The following is a 23,880-nucleotide window of genomic DNA, read 5'->3' as shown; positions in this document are numbered from 1 at the left end:
AAAGCCATTGTCTCAAATCACTTGCAAAAATGGATAAATATGCAAATTTGTACAGTAGCCAGTCAGGAGAGACAAGGATGTCATTTACATGTAAATTACTAATGACTTCCAATACATTTACTTCAGAACAGAAAGGACACTTCTAGACCTGACTGAAACTCCTGACCAGCCCGCTCTGAAATTTTGATACTTAAAGTGAGTGTAATTCAACATCGCGTTATCTTTATTTGCACACACACCCCTGCAGTGCCCCTGCTTTTGTTCACAGATTGTGCAGATTATCCAATGTGACTTTCATGGGGCTCTGAGCATCTCAACTCCCACAGCCTCATCTCTCTGACCTCTCCCCGCTCCCCCAGGTTCCATCGAAACTTGACTCAACCAAGACAGGACGGCTCCACTCACCATTTTGCTCTTCTCCACAAGAAATCCCTCCCCACGTTAACAGCGGGCTGTCCAACTCCAGGCTTAGTGTTCCGTTTAGAATGAGATTCTCTTCCTGTTAAAAAAAATAACAACAAAACCAAAACACAGCCAACTGGAGACCTGTAAAGAGGAAGACGACAATGGCATTTCTGTCAGGGTGAGTCAGGCAATCTGGCTGGATCCCAGCACACCTGATAAAGCAGCTCCTCTACCAGGGGCAGAGTGGCAGGCATGTGCAACACTGGGCTTCAAGGAACTAAGAACCACAGCTCTTTTTTATCTGCCTCGTGGCATAAAAACAAAACAGAACAAAACAAGCAACAACAAAACTGCCCTGAGAGTGCACCAGTTTGAGGGGAATGCTGCTTTTGTTTTCTAAGGCTGACACCTTGTCCGCCAGAGCATGTTTACGGGAAATGCCAGAACAAAGTGGAGGAATTCTGCTGCCATGTTTCATGCCTGATGCTGAGATCAGTGGGCCTGTGTGCTCCTAGGCATCTTCCTTTGTCTTGATTGGTGTACCACTGACTACTCACGTTTATAAAGGATGAAGAATCTCCTGGCAGACAATAGATATTCCCTTCAGCACCTCGCATATGGTGACTGGATGACCTTTGGGTACTTTCTGGAAAATTAAATCCCGATTCAAGCAAAGAAACTGGCCATGTCGGATAGCACTGGTGGCTGGCAATCAAAGATTGAAAGAGAAATTAAGGGAAAATACTTTGTGAAGATGAGGAAATACATAAGCCTGTGAAATATCATTAAACAGGCTTTCAGTGTACAGATAGATCATGAAAACAGTGACAGCATATCTTGCTGCAGCTGCACACAGCAATGTTTCTCTAACAGCTGTCACATTGGTTCATATTCCATCTTCTATTATCACCTCCTATTTACCACTGGTTTCCACTTGGGCTGCATCACTTCCAATGTTTCATCATCACTTTGGACCATAATTCTCTGCATGACTGGATGCTTACTGGCCCTCATTTTGGAAATCATGCCCACAAAGTGGCTTAACTGCCAGCATCCAGGCACATTCCAGAATCAAGTTGTGCAGAGTCATACTCCAGTGTAGGAGGCTGTATCAAGACACTTATTCCTTACTTCATCTCTGTTGTTGCTCTGCCTTTGGGAGCAGTCTGGAGGAAGTTCAGTCACCATGATGTTTTGAGTGGCTGCAACACGCACCACAGGAAATGTTCAGGGACATTTATGAACAGAGGACATGTGGGGGAAAGAACACAGACATGATCCTTAGCAAGCAGGATATGCATCACTCAGAGAACAGAAAGAGGAAGAAAAGCATTTTTAATGCTGCCTGTCTACTGAACATTTTGCTGCCACAGTGGGAGTGTAGAGCACAAAGCTGCAGTAAAGAGCAACTGCCTCACACTCAATTCCCCTGTCCTCTGCATGGAAGTTTCACATCACAGAGATTTTGGGCCATGAAGACCATATCCTGTAGAGCAGCAAATGGCCTGTCTGTAATTCTGTTTAGGAACTAATTTCCAGATCCATATTTATCACTGTAGATCTGCATCTCAGCCCAATAAAGGACCAGTGTAGAACAGAAGACAATGATGTAGCCTTTGGCTGACCAAGTAATTCTTCCATCCCACTTTTTAAATTCCCTCTTAATTCTAAAAACCAAGACAAACCTAAGGCCAAAGTGAAAAATTGCTTTCCGCAAACAGTAAATCCTACCTGCTAGTAGCAGCAGACTCAAACAACAGTCAGCAGAACAAAGATGTATTAAGAAACTTCCTCCCCTTGAGGAAGTAGTGTATGTATGCATACAATAGAACGTGCAACTGAATCCAGTCTTTAATGAACGCAGAGACTTATTCAGCACATAGGTACATTTTGATTGCCCCCACACCCTCTTCTCCTCCCCACCTATAATATTATTTGTTATTGAAATGTAAAACCACACGAAGACTGGAATATTTATACACACCTTAGAGGGTCTCACATTTTTTTTTTTTTGCTTGAGAAACTTCTAGACATTTAGAATTATTGACTGTTAACACCCAGTCAGTACAGCAGAAATATTCTACACAGATCATTGGTTGAAATGTACAGTACAAGAGCTGTAAGTACACTGTCACAAAAGACACCTGCTTGAATGCTAACAAATGCAGTAGATGCATCAAACCACATTGCAAGCACCTGCAACAAGCAAGAACATTGAATACAAAGTCTGAGGAACATAAGAAATTATCAGAACATAGACACAGATGTTGAAGTACACAGGAAGCTTCCATAGTAACTTCTCTCCCATTAGAGAGCCAGGAAATCTGAACTGCTGCTTGCCACCTATTACTTTCCTTCTGCTTCACAGGGATCAGCATCAGGCTTTTATTTCCAGACCTGAGCCACTGTGGTTTTGCTTGAATGGGATCAAGGAAGAGAAGGAAAAAAGCAGACCACAGCTAACAGTCCTCACTTCCTCAGACCTGTATGGTCAAACAGCTTGATATTAAAGGCCTTGCCTGTAAAAAGGCCTCAAAAACTGAGAAGAAAAAAAAACAGCTGGAAAAACAAACAAATAACATGGTTTTATACAGCCTGCAGTAAAGCTATAGTCCATGGTACAGTATTGTTCACATGACACTTATTAAGGCTTTGACTACTGGTCTTCTACATGCACATTTTATATACATATAATTGTGTTTATAAATTATTTTATTTTTCTTGTTCTGAGCAAGAAAATACTTTCATGCATTTGTTTCTCCTAGTATTCACAATACTTGGACCATATTCTGTTCAAGGACTTCTAGAGAAGGCTGGGTCTATTTATTATCCATTTGGAAATGGTCTCATCTCCAGGAAAGTCATTTGTGCCTGACAGTGGTGCTGGCCCCACATTTCTCCACAGTCATGCACTCGATGAGCAGGTGTCACCCCAGAGCCTGACAGTACATTGGTTATGTAAACAGTAATCCTTGGATTATAAATACTTTATTAAAGCTAACATACCTCAGCTTTTAGCTCATAATTGCCCATGAGTGCCATAATGAAATATCATTCAGAACTAAGTCTTTTTTTCTTTTTTCACCCTCCCTTATCAATAGCTCAATTACAGTACTTCCCCACAAGGCGCAGTTTTCCCTACTTTCTCTCAAAGAAGTGCCAAGCTATCTGTTAATTCTGCAATGGTTCAGTAGCTTCCATGTGTATAAATAACTGCAACAGAGAGCAGGTCTCAGCCTTATAGCTCAAAGTGCTTAAGTCATCATCTTGTACGCACAGCAGGGTTATAGAACTGCTGTGAAGCTAATAGACTGGATCATGGGCTGGCAAAGAATGAAGCAGCACAAACCAGCAGAACTCCCCCATCCCTTGTCTTATGCCTGGGGCGTGCACCTGTTTGACAGGTTCCCAGAGCTCACCAGAGCTGACCTGTAGCATGGCTTCTGTTCCCTTTGTCATCTCAGGAACAACCGTGACAACATGCCAAGAGATTCTGACAGTCTCTGACTCAGTGTGTCCTCCTGTGAGATGTTCCAGCTAGCTGATGCTGTAAGAGTACCCCTTGGTAGCTGTGGGGAGCTCTGGAGAGAACAGCTTAGATAGCTATGAAAAGGAAAAGCTCACAAAGAAGTGGTACTGAGGAACAACGGGAATGTGGAAAGGAAGAAGCATAAAATGACTGAGAAAGCAAACATGGGTGGAGTGAGGAGAGACTTGTTATTTAAGATAAAGCCTGGACTGCTGCTATAGCCCTTTGAGCTGCCTTGCCTGGCGTGTAACTGGAGCAGACTGTCAGTGTTCCATCTGCTAAGTTTTGCCACCATTACACATTCATGCTCTGCCTCCTATCAAAACACATCCCTGTTAGACACCAGCTTTCCCTTGGCCACTGCTTCAAAGTACTTCCTATTAATGTGTGCTGTGACAACTACTGCAGATCAAGCACTGACCACTTTTTGTTCATTGTGGTCCAAGTAGCTAGCAGCTAACTAAGGAGGCCATCCCCACGCCCCTGACTACTTCTCAAACCACAAAAACCAAGACATGGAATAGATGGGACACAAGGAGTCTTGGCATCTCGAGTCCCAGCTGTGTGGTTGTTCTCATATTGCACTGACTAACTTGGGCTAGTAGGGGAGAGTAGACAGTCCACAGTGTCCTCTGAGAAAATCCTACTGGGTGGATGCTCGCATCACCTGCTCCAGGAAATGCATTTAGACAGTTCACATACAGGATGCTTAAGAAATACCATCTAGAGACAGGATATTCAAGAGACTAAGATCTTCCTCAGTTTAAGCTCAGTCTTCATTCAACCCTACAAGAAGTGATGCAAAACACAACAGTTATGCCCTGGCAGGTATGATTAGAAGACAATTTTTGGTCCTAGGCATGTTAACAAGAGAGAGTCACTCTAATAATTTCAGAGGCAAACCTTTGTGACTGGATTTAGTTTTAGTTACAGAAAATACTGCACACTGCTTTTGGCCAGGTGCACAGAGGCCTTTTAAAAAGTCAAAAATCACAGCTAAACATCTCATTCTTCAGGTAAGGTATGTCCATAAGGAGCAGTCAAGTTACTTTCTCATATGCAGTGCATCCTGAAATTTGGTACTTATGTATCGGGCGTGAAATCCTTTCTTGTTAATGGTGTCGTCTGTGTGGAATCGAATCATGATGGAATCTCCTGCAGAGTAGATTTCTTCCAGAGGCTGCAGAAAAGGAAAGAACACAAGGTGGTCAAGTCTGCATGCTAAATAACTGTCCACGCTATGATGCCAGAGTTTAAGCTCACAGTGAGGATAGTCTGGCTAGGAAATGTGAGTACTCAGTGCTCAGTACCTCCTGCCCTGCTCTGACTTTCTGAGCATATTCTCTTGCTCTTTGCATGCTTGCCTTTTGTATTTGAAGACTGATGCCAGTCCACTCTACAATCCCAGTTCTTCCAGTTGTTTTTGATTGGTCACATTCACAGGACTCCCTGGATATTCTTGTTCCAGTCCTCTGAGTATGCTCCAGTTTGTGCTAATTTTTTCAGGAAATGACACAGTCCAAATTGTACCTTGTTTGGCAGCTGAGTCCCTTTGACGAACCTTGCAAGCAAAGCTCCAGTTGCTTCCCTCACTGCTGTGACTTGTTACAACCTTTCTGTGTTTCTCCTGAAACTTTCCCCACCATCCTCTGTTTGTCAGCATGCAGGTAGGTGATTACTATCCCACTGTCCTGAACTTCTTCACACTAAGCTGCTATGCCTTAGTTTGTTTTCCATACCTTTTCCCCAGTTTGCATAGACTGTCCTGATACACGTACTACCTGGTTGTTTCTCTTTAAATTCAGTAATCACCTTAGCCAATATCATTGCTCTAGTCCTAGGGAAATCAAACATAGAACCTCTGGTTTTAAATATCACATCCTATTGCTCACACTAACAAAGTCATGTCTGTTAGTCAGGACATAGATAACAATTTAGGAGTCAACGAACAGCTTCACCCTTCATCCTCTACTGACCATGACTGGAAATGTAACTTGGCTTCAGGCAGGAAGTAACTGAGGATTAAACCAGATTTTGGAAGCAGTTTCTCACATTCACATAGTGATTTTGGAGCTGGGCTAGGGCACAGCAGTGCAGGAGTCCCATGCTGATGCACATAGCCTGGGGCTGAAAAGGGAAAGTCAGCTGGTTTTCAGACCAACTTCACATGTTAGATAAAATGACTGTGATCTCTAGCAACAGGGGAAGAAGCAAGATTCAGACACACAAGGCATTCTCATCACACCAATTTGTGACAGCTATCCCTCTCCAAAATCAGGAAATGAGAATACCCTTCCCTCCCGCCTCCAGATACCCCTGTGAAATCCTCACCACCGCAGCTTACCCCAGAGCCACAAAAGCGTCCGAGGCGGGGTGCGGTGCTGTCATAACCATCGTAGACCTCCATGTAGTCATATCCACAGTCAGCCTCCTCCTCGATCTCAAATGTCTGGAATATCAGCTCCACCCCATAACCATCTTCAGCTACAATCACCCAGTCACAGTTGGCTTGACCTGGGTAGTTGTTGTCCCCAAACTGAGCATGGGAATACAGCTCCTTAGTTTGTACTTCAGCCTTTAAGAGCCCACCACACACTGAAGGAAGAAAAGGGCACAAAACACAATCTCCTCAAAGGCCCTACCTCACAAGAAAACTTGCCCTCCCATTTTTGGATTGTCTGCGGGAAAAGATGACCTCGAGTTTGAAGTACGTATAACAACAGGCAAGGTTACTAACCACTGCATCTAACTAGCGTAAAAGTGTGAATTCTTCAGTCATCCATGAATCCAATGACCCATATAGTGTAGAAAAGCCTGGTTCTTTTGGTGCAGAACATGGAGAGAAAGAAATGACCAGTTAATATTGGCCAGAAAAAAATATTGTTTTATAGAACAGCAATGTGAAGGAAGATTAATATGTTCTTTGAACTTGTCCTGCAGCTGAAATTCTGACCCCAAATATCTTGCCAGCAATAAGTTGAAGCATATTAGAAACCTGGGCTCCAAAATAATCTGCCCACACATTGCACGTAAGACAGCTCAATGCATGTACTTTGGTGGTTTCCCTACAGCTGATGAGGAATATGTAGTGCTGCTCAAGGTCTGCTTCATTCATTTACAGAGACAAAGATTTCAGAAAAGAACCTTGGTACAACACGCCCACGTCTGAGTTGCTGCAAATATAAGATCAGTCTTGCTGTGTATGTTCAAAACACATATTTGCTTCCATCATAACCAATCCAGTATGAGCTCACTGTGTGAGAGCCATTGTATCTGAAAGGCATCCCTTGCTAGACTAAGTTGTATCCACTCTTTTTCTGAGGAATGATGAGGAACATTAGAGGTTGCCACTCAGCCAAGCATCTCCTATTTAAACAACTGAAGGTGAGTAGGAACATCTGACATCAGTAGACCTCTCAGCTAGCATGTATGGTATGGTGTCAATAGTGGGAGCTGGTTAGCACAATTTCCAACCAGATAAAACTCAGACACACTTTTCGGCAAATGGGTTTTTCCTAAAATCTTGACTGGTAAACAATGCAGCAAGATCTGATGGCATCCTATCACACTGGTGTATTGGCAGGGAACTAGCTTACCTGTGCTATGTTTTGCCTGGAAACCTTTCCTTTGCACAGAAGCATCAGAGTAAAACCTAAGAAACATCTTGTTGGTAGAAGCTACCACAGGGTCTGGTTTCTTGCTGCCACAGAAGCGGCCAAGTATAGGAGACTTGCTGTTGGGCCCATCATACATTTCCAAGTGATCATAGGCACATTCTTGGTGCTGCTCAATCTCAAACTCATTAAAGGTCTACAGTAAGAATAAAAATAAGGAAAATGAAGAAAAATGCTTATAAACCTGAGAATGCTTCTCCCCTGGCACTCCCACTCACGGGTTACTCACTACTTTCACTCGGTGACCAGGTGTTGCAGAGATATTCCAGGTGCACTCTTTCCGGCTAGGGTACTTGTCAGGCCAGTTTGGACTGCTCATCATTCCCTCTGCACTTCTCAGTTTATGCTCACAACCAGCTTGAAAGAGATGGTAAGACAGAGGCATCAAGGAGAGTCTCATACACTAACTGTTTTACTGAAATATCTTACAAACTTCTCTCTCCCCATTGAGACCCTAACTATGGCAGAAACAAGGAAGGCTTCAGTCACTGAATAAGATCTTTCAGGATTGCTACCTAGTTCTGGTGGGTTTGTCCCCAGAAAGGCCTATACTTTTGTCATCCTTAAGTGCAGCCAGACTAGCTGGCTGAATTAACTAGTCGGCTGGTGAAAGACTATCTTATTCTCCAGACCTCATTAACCTCATCAGTCTTCTCACTTTCAAATGTATTCTCCTGCTCCTCCAGCTCATCTGCCTGCTCCCAGTGGCATGGTCTCTAACCCTACCGTCATGTTGACTTCAGTGCTAACTCAGCCTTGAGCTGTTTTGTTTTGTTGACTTGAAAAACTGAATCATGGAGCAATCAGGCAAGGACCAGTGGCTGTACAACGGAAGGCCACAGCAGTACACAGTTCGGGGTGGGCATGCAGGGAGAAAAGTATTTTTGGCATCAGCAAAATGTTATATCATCTCAGCCTCTTTTCTGACTAAATCCAAGCCTTAAATGAAGTGACTAGTCTGATGGTGACATCCCCCAACTACTTCTTTCACTTCTTGCCCCCAACCTGTCCATCCCTGTGGCCATACAGGGGGCCAGACTGGGAAATGAATGCAGTCAAAAACAAGCTCTTGAGCCCTCTTATTGCACTTCCTAGATAGTTCTTCAGCTACCTGGGATGTTTTCAGTGTCTTGGACTTATAAGACCCTCAGTTGTACAAATTAGCTTCCAATATAGGGCACTCTGGCTCAGATGGTGTTTGTGGTAGCTCATCTTTCCTGAATGCAGGGAGCAGAGGACTTACCTTCTTTACAGTCATGGCTATTTTCATGCAGCACAAAGCCATTTCTGCACTGGCACATGTAGCTCCCAAAGGTGTTGATACATTCGTGCTGGCAGCCACCATTGTCTTTGGAGCATTCATCCTTGTCTGGGCAAGAGCAACAAATACTGAGTTGCCAGTGAGAAACAAAGTACCACAGTCACAAGAGGTGAGTCCTATATCCAAACTGGCAGATATCACCACAAACCTCCAACCTCTGTTGCTGAATTAGTCCAATTCACCTTTTTAGTCCAGATACCATTTTCTTCAATTGTCTTTCATTCCATAAGATGTACTACAAAATTGTTTTATTATATAATGAAAGTTTTGAACAACTAAAGATTCCTTATCTAAAAGAAACCTGTAGCAATGGCTTATTCTTTTAGAATAGGGTCCAGGAAAAGAATCACTGAATACTTGTTCACTAGTCTAGGCAAAAATCTACTTGCCAATCTCTGTATTTTCAAATTCATGTATGCTCTGATAAGCCTCTGTCTTTAAACTGCTCTGTCCCAGAGCACAAGTAGCCAGATGGAGAAGGGCATCTGAGGTACGAGCTGTACTCTGAAGCAGAAATACGCCCCAAATATTCATTGCTGTGTATTCAGTACTATGTTGAGGCTACAGACAACCTGTCTCTTTCACCCAGTGACCCATGCAGGGTTCAGAAAAAAGGAAAAATGAGACACTTCTGTCCCACCTTTCTCATAAGCAAATCCAAGAGATTCAGCTCATAAAAACTCAGGATCACAGTAAAAGCAATTAAAGGATCCAGAAGGCAGAGTGGAAGGCATTTGCTTTTAGTGCCCTCTCGCTACATAGAGTTCCCTTGACAAACTGTTCCAGCTGAAAAAAAAAGTAGAATTTTGCCTTTCTGCCTCTACTGCTCTTCACAGACATTACTAAATCTCACTGCTCCAAGTATACGATCTGCTCCCACTTTCCAGTCCAATTTAATTTAGAAGCAGCTTATTTCCCATTTTTCTTCTAACCACCCTGGAGCTCATTGAGCTCATCTGTTTCCTCACTCCCGAACATATTTGTAGATAAAATGTATGCCACCTTACCTTTACTTCCTTGTTGAATTTAATAAGTCACACCCCTAGCCCTGATTCCACTCTGCAACAGTCTAACTCAAGGTCATTTTGCTTGATCATCCTCCTCAAAACTATTAATACTCCTCAGCCTCCATTGAAAACAGAGTATGGAAGTAAACGCCCACTCTTATACAGTGCACTGTTGTCCTCTGAAGCCAATAAGATGCAAAAACCAAGAGGTATGAAGGATTCAAAACTTCCACTAGTATGTACAGCGCTGATGGGAAGGATCATTATACAGAAGATTTCTAGAGATGTTCTAACTCTCCTAGTTTCAGATGAAAAAGCTATTCTTGGCTCCAAGGACAGAAAGAAGTTCTAGGATCAAGTTCCTCATTGCTTTCCACTGTGGACGGACCAGATGCACTGATGAAATCCTTGCACCTTGCTGATATCACATTGCAAAACCGGACCTACAGTACGCTGAGAAAACAAGATGAAAGATGACAGCATGGAGCAACCATGCTTTTTAGATGCATCTCACTATGTCAGGCTCTGCCTAATTTGGAGGAGGTTGAAGAAAATTCACCAGAAATGAGAGGTTAAATCAGAGGGGTCAAGCCACATACCAGAGAAGAAGTGGACTTTAAATCCTTTCTTGGATACTGTGTTGTCTGATTTGAACTCCAGTCTCATGTTGTTGCCATATGACGTGATTACTTCGGGCTTCTCTGAGCCACAGAACTTGCCATGCAGCTTGGAGTCAGTAGCCAACCCACTACGGACCTCAACATAGTCATATTTACAGACCTGCCAAGAGAGGAAGCAGTGGATTTAGAATAGAGCATTCCAGAGAGAGGGGGGACAGAGGCTTGACTGACAGGGAAAGAAAACAGCCATATACTCAAACACACTCCCAGTTTCCCCAAATCCTCTTCTGTCAGTGTTCTCATCCCCTTGCTATTCTAGACTTATGGTATCAGTATTTTTTATCAGAATAGCAGCATTTCCATTTAATTTATTTAAAATAATGACTCCCACCTTATCCAAGAGCCTGACAGCACTGAATGAACTTCAGCAGCCAGCTGAATTAAGGAAGAGCCATTTACAGTGGAGGAAGTGAAATCTGAATGCTTCATTTGGAATCCATCCTGTCTTTGGCAGGGCACAGAACAGATTCTTTTCCTGTTTATTTTCTTTACCCTTGAGGAACTCTACTTCACTGTTCATTTCCATTTATCTTCCTACAAAAGCAGCCCTGGGAAAGTGTAGGATGGGACACCTAATAGGGATGGAGAACATCTACAGTTTTGCAAAGCCAGTAGAGAAAAGATGCCCGTTTGTAACAGAACAGCTTTAATCCTATGCTCCATAGAGAAGGGAGATTCAGACTTCAAGGCAAACAATCATTGTCATCAGCTTATTATATCAAGGGTGAGGAAACAACCAGAAGCTCCACCAGCAAGACAGTCTCCTCATCCTTGCACCCAAAGGATTTATCCAATTCCAAGTTAGCCAGTAATCACACAGATGCAGGGACAGGTTACATACATCATTGCCTTCCAGATCAAACACTTCAAACTGCAGAGAGATCCGGTACTGGGCTGGAGCTACCACCTGCCAGACACAGTTTTTGTTAGTAGGATATTCCTTGGGCCATCCAGGGCTAGTAATGGTCCCATTGAGCTTGGTGATGAAGCCCCCACAGGCAGCTGGAGAGACAATAAATGAACACGAGTTTTACTGGGTTCTATTCAGATAGAAAAATTTGCCACACTGTTAGCTGGGAAATTAATCAGGCCCTGCTTGACGATACATTTCAAATCCCAGTCTCTACAGCAGGTTTAAAATGCTGGGAATTCCAGAGAAGACAGAAACCTCATCTGCTATAAATCACCAGTGAAATGCAGCCAGGCTACAAAACCTAGAAGCCACTTAAACTGTGTAAGATTGATCTCCATTCTACTCTACAGCCTTGGGCTTACTACAGACCTGTTGACTTAATACACACAACACAGCTGTAAATGTCAGCTTGGTAAATTCACCCACAGTCAGTTTATTAACCTTATAATTTCAATTTAACATGTGCAGTTTTTACTAGGGAAAATACAAGGCAAAGCCAGAGACTTAGCTTTACTTTCTCATTTGCTTTAAAAACTCAGGGTATCTCAGCTCCACCCTTTTGAGAGAGGACATGGCTTCTACCTTAGAGGAATCAACCTTGGTTTGCTCTTTTGGTGCAAAATTCTACTTGCAACAAAGCATTTTTTCCTTGCTATTTCTTTGGAGTAATGAAATCGTGCCAGAACTTCAAAATCCAAAGAGATAAAAGCTTCCCATGTCTTCTTCCCAGCATCATTTTGCATTGAGAGAACTAACACAAGGGACAGTTTCAATACAAAAAAGTGCAGTGAGTGTGTTTATTAACTTAAGTGTTTTATAGACATGTTACAGCAGAGAGTTATACAAAACCAAGTGTTCTGTAGAACCTAATAAAACAGACAAACAAACTGCACAAAGCATTTGTATTTTCACCCAAACTTTCCAAACCATCTGCTTATTACGCTTAGCACTTCACTAGTTTTAGCACAGAACTTTATCTGAGGAACAACATGGTTAGTATTGCATTCCCCTCCACCAGAGGGAGCACAGCTGTCTGGGATGGGGCAGGCTATTTGCCCACACAGAACGCTGACAGAAACAGTTTCTGTTGAAAAAGTGTTCTTTTCTCCCCATAACTGGAAATTAGAATTGACTCCTCAGCACAGAGAATGTCTGTTTTGCATGCAAGCAAAACATTGATATTAAAGTCTACAATATCTTTTTTTTTTTTTTTTTAATAAGACTTGAAATTCTTTTAGGCCACTATCAGGTTCCAACATTCCTCTCCCCATCACTGCAAAATCTGGTCTGAACAGGGATCCTTGGCCATGACAACAGTTTTTAAAGGTGTTTAGCAGTAGAGAATAAGGATGCTTTCTGTTTTTCTCCCAAAACTTGATTTTCAATTAAAGATGCTGACAAAAAGAATTTACTGGGAAGTGATAAGGGAGAAGATAAAAAGAAACAAACATGGAGAGAAAAGGAGTATCATCTCCAAGCTTGTTCAATGTCATTATTAGTTGCAGTACCCACCTGACAGGTAGATGCCTCAATCTGTACATTACACTCACCTTCACAGCTCTTTTTATCAGCTGTCAACTCATAGCCAGGCTCACAGGCACATTTGTAGCTGCCCAGCGTGTTCTCACAGTGCTGCTCGCATCCACCATTGTCTGGCTGAGAACATTCATCCATTTCTGTCAGGAGGAAACCAGAACAAGTCACACTTTCCCAACCAGCCAACCCCCCTCACGTTCCTCAGGCAGCGCTTGCTCTAGAAGGACTAGAGCACTGGTTGACAAGTGGAGCACACAGTGCAGGTACAGCAGCAAACCTCACAAATACAAAAGAAGATTACAATTGCAATTACTAGTCACAGGAACCAAGAGGGCTTTTTCTAGACGGGAGCAGAAAAAACAGTCTCCTGCAAAGACTTCATTTTAATATGTTCTCATTTGCCAATTGGTTTGCTTGCTTTGTTTTGATTCTTCATGCTCTTGAGTGACTTGGGCTACCAGAAACCAGCCCATTATTGTGCCCACAGACATGGAGCTGTGGGAAGCCAAACCCCACAGAATGGGGTGCAGCAAAGTAGCTGGGAGTGCCTGCAAATAGTTGTTCGTTTTCAGAAACACAGTAGTTGCTACCCTAGAATTTGAAGTCAGGTTCTTCCAACCAAATTCAACAATGTGAGCTAACAATTTAATATACAGATGACCAGATTTACTGGCTTCTCACTCTGACCCCCGATTCCATGCACAGCCCTTAAGTGAACGTTTTATTTACATTCTTATGGTAGTGCTAATCACTGGAAGGCATTTCTGGCACAATCAGCCTGAACTCCTGAAAGAAGCCAACGTGACATGAGGAAGAAGTACTCTTTGCATCTATATGAAACCTGAGAATTTTATACCAGGAAATCTATGCACTGTGAAAGTTGTCCAGGAAATGGAATTTTTAAAAAAATCACAGTATTTGCCAGCAATCTTGTAATCACTTTTGATGCAGGGCACAAGTTGAAGCAGAAATAAATAAAGGACTAATCCAAATATTGGAATTGCATCTATTGGGTTCAATGACAGTTGTACAGAAGTAAAAGATAAACTTGACTGACTACCTCAAAGCAACTCAGTAAGGTATTTTCCCCAGTGGTTAGATGTTTGACTCCTGCTTCTATCAAGCCACCAGGATGCTGGTGAAGAACCATGGCTTGGGTCCAGCTCTTAAGATAAATATGTCTTCATTCACATCTTCCTGAAGTGCATTTCAGTTTATGAACACATTTGTCACCAAAAGCATTCTGGAATTTTCCCTGAAATTCTACTTACATTTCAAATTACCTCCTCTCCATAAGTTTTCTTTTGGAATAGAACTTAAGCAGAGAGGGTTTTTTTAATATAGTTTTTTATTATTATTATTTTTATAGCATTCTTTGTACAGTACAACTATCTTCTTCGAAAAAATCAGTATCTCTGGTGTAGATAAATGGGGGGGTCACAATATCACTGTGAAACAAAAGGTGTTAGTGTCTGCACAAGTAATGACACAAAATAAAATCTAACCTTTTTTGATGTGGATTTTCTGTCTTAACCAGTAAGGTGCTGTTCATGACTCAGCATCCAACTCTTCTACAGTTTCAAAGCAATTCATGTATAGACTGAATATTGGTAGACAAGTCTAACAGCTTTTAACAAAAAGTAGATACAATGGTAACTTTATTTCCAGTTCAGCAGTAAGTTAGGGATGAGTGATCCCTAAGTTTGACTTCAAGAGGTACTAGATCACATACCTTTAAAGAAATTTGCTGCAAAGCCTGCTTTACTGATGGTTGCATCGGATGCAAACTTCATCCATACTTTATTTGAACTGGACTTAATATCCTCTGGCTTCTCATAGCCACAGAACTGACCAATCAATGGGCTGTTTTCAGTGGGGCCATCTCGGATCTCCAGGTAGTCATAAGAACATGCGTCATGCCACTCAATCTGCAAATGGAAAAGGGTGGGCCTGTAACTCAATAGCATGAGCACTCTGAATCAGGCTAGTTACCCAGTTACACTTTGGCCAGAGATCAGCGTCAAAAGGAGCATCCTAAGCAATTGGTCCCAACTAACTGCTTGCCTCATTGCTGCTGTCACTCCTGCAGCTGAAATCACATTCAGACATGGACAGATCTCAGTTCTGTTTCATGGCTACTGTACAGTGAAACTTAGTCTCTGACTTTTTCCACGACAAACTGCTTTTCATGGAAAAGCTGTAAGTAATAAAGAAGAACTACAAACAAATATGTTCAAGAAATAGCCTTGGGTTTGCAGTCAGGAAAGCAGTGGTACCAGTCCTTTCCTGGACAAGCACAGTAAGTGTGCACAAGCCATGGGAACCAATTAACTAGATAGGATTTACGTAAAAACCAAGGCCCTATCAACTTTTGTCTGTGACTTATATATCACTGGGCACCTACCTAAGAGAGTATGCCATCCTATAACCAATAGGAGAAATCTTTTTGAACTTTCCATGGTCTGTTTACCATCTGAAAATGCAATACCTATTTTGACAGCAGATTTCAGCATGTTTGTGGCTAAGTACCAGCAACACCACCGTGAAGCTGTTTGCTTCGATTGTGACCATTCAATTTTATTTGACCAGAGTGAAATCTTCAGGGCTCATGAGTCCCCTACTTAACATCGTCCGCAATTTTGTGCACATTCTAATTCTTCCTGCTTATATTAGCATTCTTTGAAAACTCATCATATTTAAAACTTGGCTTCGAAATCTCCGAGCAAACTTCTGGTGAGAAGAAATGATGCTCTGAACTATTCAAAAGTTTGTTTGCTTTGAATGTAATTACTTACATCATTTCCTTTTTCATTTTAAAGGATCTATAGAGCTGAAACAATATCTGCTCAAGTGCTTACAATGACATTTCTCACCTCAAATGCTTGGAACATGATTCCTATGTGAAAGCCCTCAGAAACTGTGATCTTCCAGATGCATTCTTTGGAAGGCCTGTAGTCATCTGGATAATTGGGAGACTGGATCTGGCCAGCATCTTTGCTAATTTCTCCACCACAAATAGCTTCATAAAAAACATTCAATAAAACCACATGATTACAAGCTTTTCCTTGGGTACAAAAACTACTCCATACATAACCTTCTCCCTCGTTCAAATCTGCATCAAGAGCATTTGTTCCACAAAGGCAACACACACATGATAGAAGGTTTTACAAACCCCACATTTCATCTTTGATAGCGTCTCCTGTCTTGCTGTAACAATCTCTTTACAAGGTGAACTCACTGGGGCATAGAAATTTTACGGATTTTTGTGTTTCACACTCCAGGTCACCTCCATAACTGCTTAACGCTTGCAGTTAGCAATAAGGACCAAGAAAAGAAGGGAGGAAAAAAACCAACAAAAAGTCCAAACAAAAAGTTGCAAGGGTAATCCAGCCACGAGATGGCGATATTAACAAGCGTGAGTTGAGCGGCTCATCAAGCAACCTTCAGGAAACCGTTCTGGCACTTGAAGAAGCAAAGGCTTCGGGGAGACCATATTGCAGCCTTCTAGTACTTGAGGGGTGCTTAAAGGCAGGAGCAAAGACTGACTTTTTACACGGTCCGATATTAACAGGACAAGGGGGAATGGCTTTAAACTAGAAGAGGAGAGATTTAGGTTCGACGTTAGGAAGAAATTCTTTAGTCAGAAGGCGGTGTTCAAGGGCAGGTTGGACGGGGCCCTGGGCAGCCTGTTAGGGTGGGGGGCAGCCCTGCCATGGCAGAGGGGTTGGACCTAGATGATCTTTAATGTTCTTTCCAAACTAAGCCATTCTGTGATACTATGACCCTTAGTTTTACTGCTAAATGGAAAGAATACCTGTTAACATAGCCTGAGAAGTCTACAGAAATGATACATTCAGGGCTGCTAGCAGTGTTATAGGGAAAAACCACTAGCATCTTCTCCATCTTGAATCTCATAAAAGAAAAGGAACAACAAGGACACTTTCACTACATTACCTTTATGTTATTTATTATCAAATAATTCTACTGTTATGTGACTACATGCTTCTTCATCTTTCCTCCTATCTATTTAAAACTTTAGAGCCAAGAACTGGAGGAAACCAACCCAAAAATCAGTCCTCACCCACAGAGCTCCCAGCAGAGTTTGAATGCGCAAGAGTTTACATGTACTCTCAGAAAAGCAGAGGAGAGAGAAGCAGTCTTGAGACCTGCTTTGAACTCTTCTCCCCCACATATTGAAAAGCCAAAAGAAAAAGAGCAACTAACAGAAACACAGAGAACTTTTGAACAAAAATTAACAGAAAGTTAAAGAATTCAGGAAATAAAAATTACACTTAATGCCTAAACACAGAAGTCAGAAATCATCTGAGTAAACCACCTGACAATAGGGGAAATAAATGAGATGCTATATGCAATTGAATCAGAGGGAAATTATTATTAAGGATGATTTCAGCTCTCTTATTTCAGTAAATAAAATATTTAGAGAGATGCAGACAATCTTACTACCTGTTCCTTTAACAAGACAAGACTGAGCTAAGAAAAGAACTAAGAAATGGGCCATCACTGGTACAAACTGGCTTTCACAAGTCATACTCTGTACTTGCTCCCAGGTTTAGCAACAGATTTCCTATGTTTTCAAAGGGAAACTGCTTACAGGAAAAATTACATAAGAAGTTGAAGCCTTGGAGAACGCTTATACTAACAGCAAGAGAGTAAATATGAACAATCAGAAGGATGCAAAGTTCAACTAAACGCACATTGCACTTTCACTTGCTCTCCTCAGGAGTTATGTGAAGTATTGCTCATCTTTACTGAACCTGTAGGGATCATTTATTCATTAACAAGAAACAGGAAAAATTATCCAGAGAAAAAAGTTTTTCAAATCTTGAGATGTAGTTAATATTTAAAAAAACTTTCAGTATTATTTACCAATATGAAACATGATACCATATTAACACACATGATGAAGAAGAGAGACTTTGCTTCCCAAGAACAGTCCTCCTCTTGCTTTTTTTTCTTTAAAAATTATAACAGATATAGTGGGTTATCTTCCAGTGGTAAGAACTAAGTTGACTAGTCCACAAAAGCAATAAGGCAAAATAAAACAGTCTATCAGAAACTCATTAGTCTGATTACTTCAAATTCCCACAAACTACCATAAAAGGGATGTTACGAACCACATGGTGCAGGCAACAGCTGCTTCTCAGGAGAAATGTAAAAAATAAAAATAAAAATAAAAAAAAATCAGGCAAGCTACTTCTGCCTCTGGGACAGCAGTTCCTGTAGAAACCAGATATTCCTCCTGTGAAAAGGATTTGCAAGCCCCACACTGTTGTGAAATCCTCATATGCTTTATTTGCATTTCCCTAACAGTCCTGCATTTTCTTTGCCTCTTTCTGTTAGTACTGTTATTCATGAGTACACTGGACACTCAGCACTGGGATTCCAATGCCATGCTTGCTCCCTGTGGCTACTGAAAAAATGATGTATCATCAGGACACTTATATTCAAACTCATTACTAGTTCCTCTCCAAGAAAATGCCCATTGTCTAGAGAACAATAAAGACCTTTTATATTTTTTTAAATCTTTATTGTCAAAAATGAGTGTATGTGGGATAATGGATGCTACTGATTTTGAGGCTCAAAACAGTGAAGGGGAGGAGAGCCCCATGGAAGTCTTGGTGCAGCCACTTAGAGAAGATGACAGATCAGATTTGGTGGCTGTTCAGGAAATAGCTTTAAGTGTTCGCGTTTGTAAGACTGAATTTGAACCATTTCAGGAAAACGTATTGTCTATGTTGACAGAAAGGAAGAGATACAAAAAGACTGGATGCTTAAACTAGTGGGTAAAGAAATAATTTACTGTTAGAGTATCTAAAACAAAAGCTATGATTAATATTGATGCAGTCAGTAGCTTTGCATATGAATACACTTTGGAGATCTAGGTAAAGAAGTGTCAAGAAATATATGGATAATGAGTCAAAACCAATCAATATTTGGGTACTGAGCTTGGGTGTTACAGACTACAGAGTTGTTCTGGAAAAGAACATTAAAGATGTGTGGTGCAATGGTGAAAAAAAAACGGGAACAGCAGGTGAATTTGTAGAAGATAGGACTGAAACTCACTTCTGTGTTGGTAACCACAGCTGTTACATCAGTGCTGTGTCAGAAGTGGAAAACAAAAGGAAATCATTATTCATACTTTTATTGTGGGTGACAGAGACATCCCAGAGGCTTTAGATTAGCCTGCATTTAACTAACTGTTACAGGACTAAGATCAGGAATTCTCAATTACTGTGGTAATTATTTTAATAAGAGACATTCATATAATGCCCTCAATAAAATAGTTTAACCTTCAGCTTGCCCTGAAGTGGTCAGGCAGTTGGATTTGCTGACTGCTGTAGGCCCCTTCCAACTGAACTACTCTATGAGATTCACTACTGACTTTGGTAGCATTGCTCCTCCTCTGAAACGGTCTCAGTATCCCAGTGTCATGTAAGTTTCCAAAGTACCTGGTCTGCAGAAAATCTGCCATGCTAATTTCTAATATTCTGTAGGCAAAACACACAAGAAACCAAAGAGCAGCCTCTGCATTTGAGTTAAGCAAAAAAAAACCAAACACCTGCACTAAGTCATATAAAACATAAGATCTGAAACAGAACTTTGTTAAATTACTAGTAGCAGTCCCTGCTACACAGAGCACCTCTAACAGAGATCAGAGCAAACAGGATCCTGGCCTATGATTGGAAGCCGTTGCTCTGTGCTGCCGTCCTATTCCTCAAAAGATGATCTATTTAGAAGAGCCATATCTTATCTGCTGAAACAACCCACAAATTCTGCCAATCCCCACAAAAGCAAGAGTGGGTGCTGTGTCTAACTAAACTGTAAAGCAGAAGTCCTACTGATCCCATAAATCCCTGCACCCTGTTTTGACTGCTCCATGCAATGCAATACAATACACTCCTAGCTAAAGGTTGTACCTTCATAGACTGCAAAGAAGCCTTTGCCCAGGATGTTACTGCTGCTCCGGAACTCGATCCACAGCCTGCTGTCCGTGGAGATTACTGGTTCAGGGATCTTGTCACCACAAAATCTACCTAGAAGGCAGGAAAAAGATGATCAAAGATCTCCAGGCTGACTGGCAGTACAGCCACTGGCAGCAGGCACCTGTGGTTCCAGGAAGCAAAGACAGTCTGAGGTTAAAGGAGCACTGCTTGTATAAAATACCCTTTCACTCCCACCACTTGTGCTTCTGAATTTCTCTTTTCCCCCCAGTTAATTTATCAATTTAATAATTAAAGAGAATATAATTCTTTCAGCCGGGAGCAGAATTCAGTAGTCACAGACACAACCTGTGTTGCCTCAGTAAGTTCAAAAGGGTTCCTGTTTTGATTCACATGATTGGACAAATGAGCTGGCAACAGTGGGGAGCTATCCCCTGTCCTTTTGGAGATGGGACATTAGGGAACTGTCCTTTCTACCTGCTAAGCCTTGGAAACCTTCAGCTTTTTGCACCCACGTACAAGTCAAATGGAAGGTGGCATGCAGCCATACTGAAAAGAGGATTGTGCAGATTCCCCACAGCACCAACACAGCTCATCCTGTTGCTAGTGCTAAAAATCCCTCATCTCATCCACTGGTCTTATTCCCTTAGTAAACCTCCTTCTGATTAAATCTTTGCAGTCATCCAGTCTTTTTCACTCAGCAGATTAGTGACCAAGAGCCTTTTTTGCTCCCTGGTATGCATCAGCACTAGTTAACACCTGAATTCTGCCAGCAGTGGAGAATCCTGGAACAGAACCACTGCAGAAAGCATCTGCCAGAGCAGCCTGAACAAGCTCAACAACCCTAAAACAGTTCTCGTGTTCCTCTACCTGTCCCAAGCCAAGGCTCCTCAGGGTAACAGAGTAGACGCTATGCACAGCAAGCCCATGCTGCAAACAGTTCTTCACCTCAGCTGACACCAGCAGGGCTATGTGCTATAGGCAGTGGCATCTCGTCCAACTGAATCCCCACTGGGAATCTGATAGAGGCAGAGAACAGTTATTCAGAAATTCAGTCACAGCAGTGGTGACAGGGAACTTGATCCTGGCCTTATGAACCAGACAATAGTTTCTTTGAACATCCTTGTCTGAGTGAAAACCTGGTTAATTGCTAAGTGACAAGACAGTACCTTAGTTCCCATTAGTGGGCCACATTAAATGTTCTCTGCACTGAATAAGGAAAGATTGTTCGAGTCCCTCCCGCTGCCTGACAGACAGAGAAGGCTGCTGCTTTCCTACATACAAAGGGCAGAGTGGTTGACATGAATCCTGCACATTAAAAGCCAAGAGGCCCCCTGCATAGTCATCTGCCTACAATCAGATGCTATCACTTTTGGCTCTGCCTGCCCTATCTTCATCACTTGGCCTCCTCAGAAAGCCCATGGTCTTCAAGGATGTGAGAGTTCTGCCCCTGTGATAGGCAGTAAAGGTGGCAAATGAGAATGCATGGAAAGTGAGTTATGAACTTCAATGGCAATTTCATCACAAACTTTTTTCCTTGTGGAATCCCTCATTCAATCCAGTACCGAGCTGCACTTGGCAGTACTATCCTGAACCCACGTGTGCCAAAGCTACCCAGCACTGGGTAGTGTGACACAGGCATACAGTATAACAATTGTCTCTCCCATCTCTGCTACCAAAAAAGCATACTAACAGCACCAGTGCTGCAAAGCTCCTTCCTCTAGGGTCACTGAGCAACTGCCTCCTGGATTTAGACTTGCAGTTTGACAAGGGTATCAAGGAGAGGAAACACAGATGAGGAACTAGAATGAGCAAACTCCTCAGAGTGTGATAAAGGGCCCATTCATAAAAAGTTATACATTTAAAGGCTGGGTTTTCACACACTTCCCTGGGAAAATATGCAGTGCACATGTATTTTTTTTTTCCTCTGCAAGAAGTCCATGCTTTCACAGTTCACACTAATCCCTCTCCCTGCCCCCTGCTGAATTGCCTTCTGTTTGCCTCTGCTGAGCTAATTTCATGGGCTCAGCCCCTTGCGGGAGCCTCTTCAACCAGTGTCTCATTCCAGATGGAAACACTCGCAAGTCCACCTGCACGAAGGTGACAGGGAGGTGGTTTGGCTTCTGAAATACCTTCAAATTACTCAGCAGAAGAAATAAGTAACAAGGACCTAAATTACAGCTGCCGGAGCAACATTACCTGATGTATGTGCAGCAGAAAACAATAACTGCTGCCAACCCCAAAACAGGCAGGAAGCAATAAAAACAGCCGCCAATTCCACACTTTTTCAGTTTTTCAGGCCTACAGAAACCTCTAGAGAGCAGTACAGTTCCAACCTAAGGACTTCGTCCTGTATTACAGCTGGAACGTCCCATGAGGCTAAGGTGAGCTTGGCACCTAAACTTCCATTGCCTCACTGACCTTACATTAGCCTAGATATGTGCTGCAGCCTGGGCACATCACCTCTAGTGCAACTGGTGATGCTCTGTAAGCTGATTGATTCTTTACTTTCAGACAGAAGTAGGAGTCTGTATGTAAGGACACCACGGTCAGGAGACAGGATCAGAGCCGGTGGCAAAGCTAGTAAAAGCAGGTGAGAATTCTGACTACCCACTTAGGTGGCAGACAACTTGCAGTTACGATAGCAAAATACAGAGGAATAAATAGAGAGAATACAAAGGGAGAGTTGCACTTTTTGAGATCTTTGGGAGCAAGACAGCTCTTGCACAGTTTGATATCCTAGGCATGGTCAGCTATCCTTGGGCCTAGAGGTAAGCTCCCCACTAGAAGTACAGAGGCTCAAAGTACAGAGAGCTGTGTCCGAAACAGGCTACACGGAGAAGCTGTGGATGCTCCATCCCTGGAAGCATTCAAGGCTGGTTGGATAGGGCTATGTGCAACTTGATCTTGTTGAAGGCATACTTACTCATGGCAGGGGGCTGGAACTAGATGATCTTTAAGGTACCTTCTAACTCAGACTATTCTATTATTCTGTGATTTGTATTCTCAAGGAGAAATAATGTCAGGAGCTTTGGACACGAGCTGCATGTCGTCTTCATTCTTATAGTCTGATAGTTCATTCAGATCTTATGAAAAAGGCATCATAAAGCTCCAGGGACTGCACACTTCTAATCTCAGCCATGCCTCTCTTTCATTTCCCTCTCTGCCTCAGTTCACAAGCCAGAAAAGGAAGGAATAAAATCTGCTACTAAGGGATTGAAGCACTGATCATTTGATGCGAATATAATGCGCTGACATCTCTAACATTAATTCATGACCAGTGCTCTGCCTGGACGCAGGTTCCTCCCAGGTAAAGAAAGTTTTTTTTGTTTTTTTTTAATGGTGTCAGGATTTTTTTTGGTTGGTTGGTTCCCCCTCCCCCCCCCATAATTTTTAAGAGCACCAAAAAATGCAGTTAAGATGAAGCAGCTACTCACCCAGTAAGGGAGCCTTCCTCCAGTAGCCATCACGCACCTCCACATAATCATACCAGCAAAGGCGACTTTTAAATAGATCCATTGATGTGAAGTTCAACATGATCTGAAAGGACCGAGCATGTGCTTTTCCTTGGAATGGGAACTACTTTAAAATCAAGACCCTACAGACTACCTGTTTCATCTCTGCTACAGTGTTGCATAAGTGAGTATACATCAAAAATCCAACCTGCTGTCCAGCTGTTTGTTTTTTTTATTCATTTTCCTCAAAAAAAGGAAAGGCTTCTCAAAGAATTTTAACTATACAATACAGTACATGACAGAAGATGGTATTTTACTATCCGTTTTGTTATTTGTATGGTCACTGCTTCACAGTTACTAAAAAGCAACTAAAAAGCTTCTTAAAAAAAGTTAAAAAT

The 23,880-nt window shown here is 42.1% G+C and overlaps 1 protein-coding gene and 1 pseudogene across 13 annotated transcripts in view; one reads left to right on the top strand and one right to left on the bottom strand.

Annotated features, from left to right (window-relative positions):
* Positions 1-23,880, bottom strand: part of TLL2 (tolloid like 2) — a 109,310-nt gene that overhangs the window by 15,920 nt on the left and 69,510 nt on the right. For 9 of the 13 annotated variants that reach the window (XM_021398134.1, XM_021398138.1, XM_021398136.1 and 6 more), the window contains 12 exons: positions 23,465-23,567; positions 20,004-20,120; positions 15,939-16,084; positions 14,798-14,993; positions 13,080-13,205; positions 11,458-11,618; positions 10,536-10,716; positions 8,852-8,977; positions 7,838-7,965; positions 7,531-7,744; positions 6,279-6,529; positions 4,980-5,114 (listed from right to left, as the gene is read on the bottom strand). In XM_021398134.1, the coding sequence (XP_021253809.1) occupies positions 4,980-5,114; positions 6,279-6,529; positions 7,531-7,744; positions 7,838-7,965; positions 8,852-8,977; positions 10,536-10,716; positions 11,458-11,618; positions 13,080-13,205; positions 14,798-14,993; positions 15,939-16,084; positions 20,004-20,120; positions 23,465-23,567 (1,884 nt within the window). Of the gene's footprint in view, positions 1-405; positions 1,111-2,165; positions 5,115-6,278; positions 6,530-7,530; positions 7,745-7,837; positions 7,966-8,851; positions 8,978-10,535; positions 10,717-11,457; positions 11,619-13,079; positions 13,206-14,797; positions 14,994-15,938; positions 16,085-20,003; positions 20,121-23,464; positions 23,568-23,880 lie in introns of those variants that run through there. The other 4 variants (XR_002439208.1, XR_002439206.1, XR_002439207.1 and 1 more) reach the window with 3 other exon arrangements.
* On the top strand, positions 18,334-19,268 carry LOC110399447 (annotated as a pseudogene).

This window comes from Numida meleagris, chromosome 5 (assembly GCF_002078875.1).
Source record: "Numida meleagris isolate 19003 breed g44 Domestic line chromosome 5, NumMel1.0, whole genome shotgun sequence".
Classification (NCBI taxonomy): Eukaryota; Metazoa; Chordata; class Aves; order Galliformes; family Numididae; genus Numida; species Numida meleagris.
Note: the sequence above shows the minus strand (reverse complement) of the source record. Positions and strands in the feature narration are given on the sequence as shown.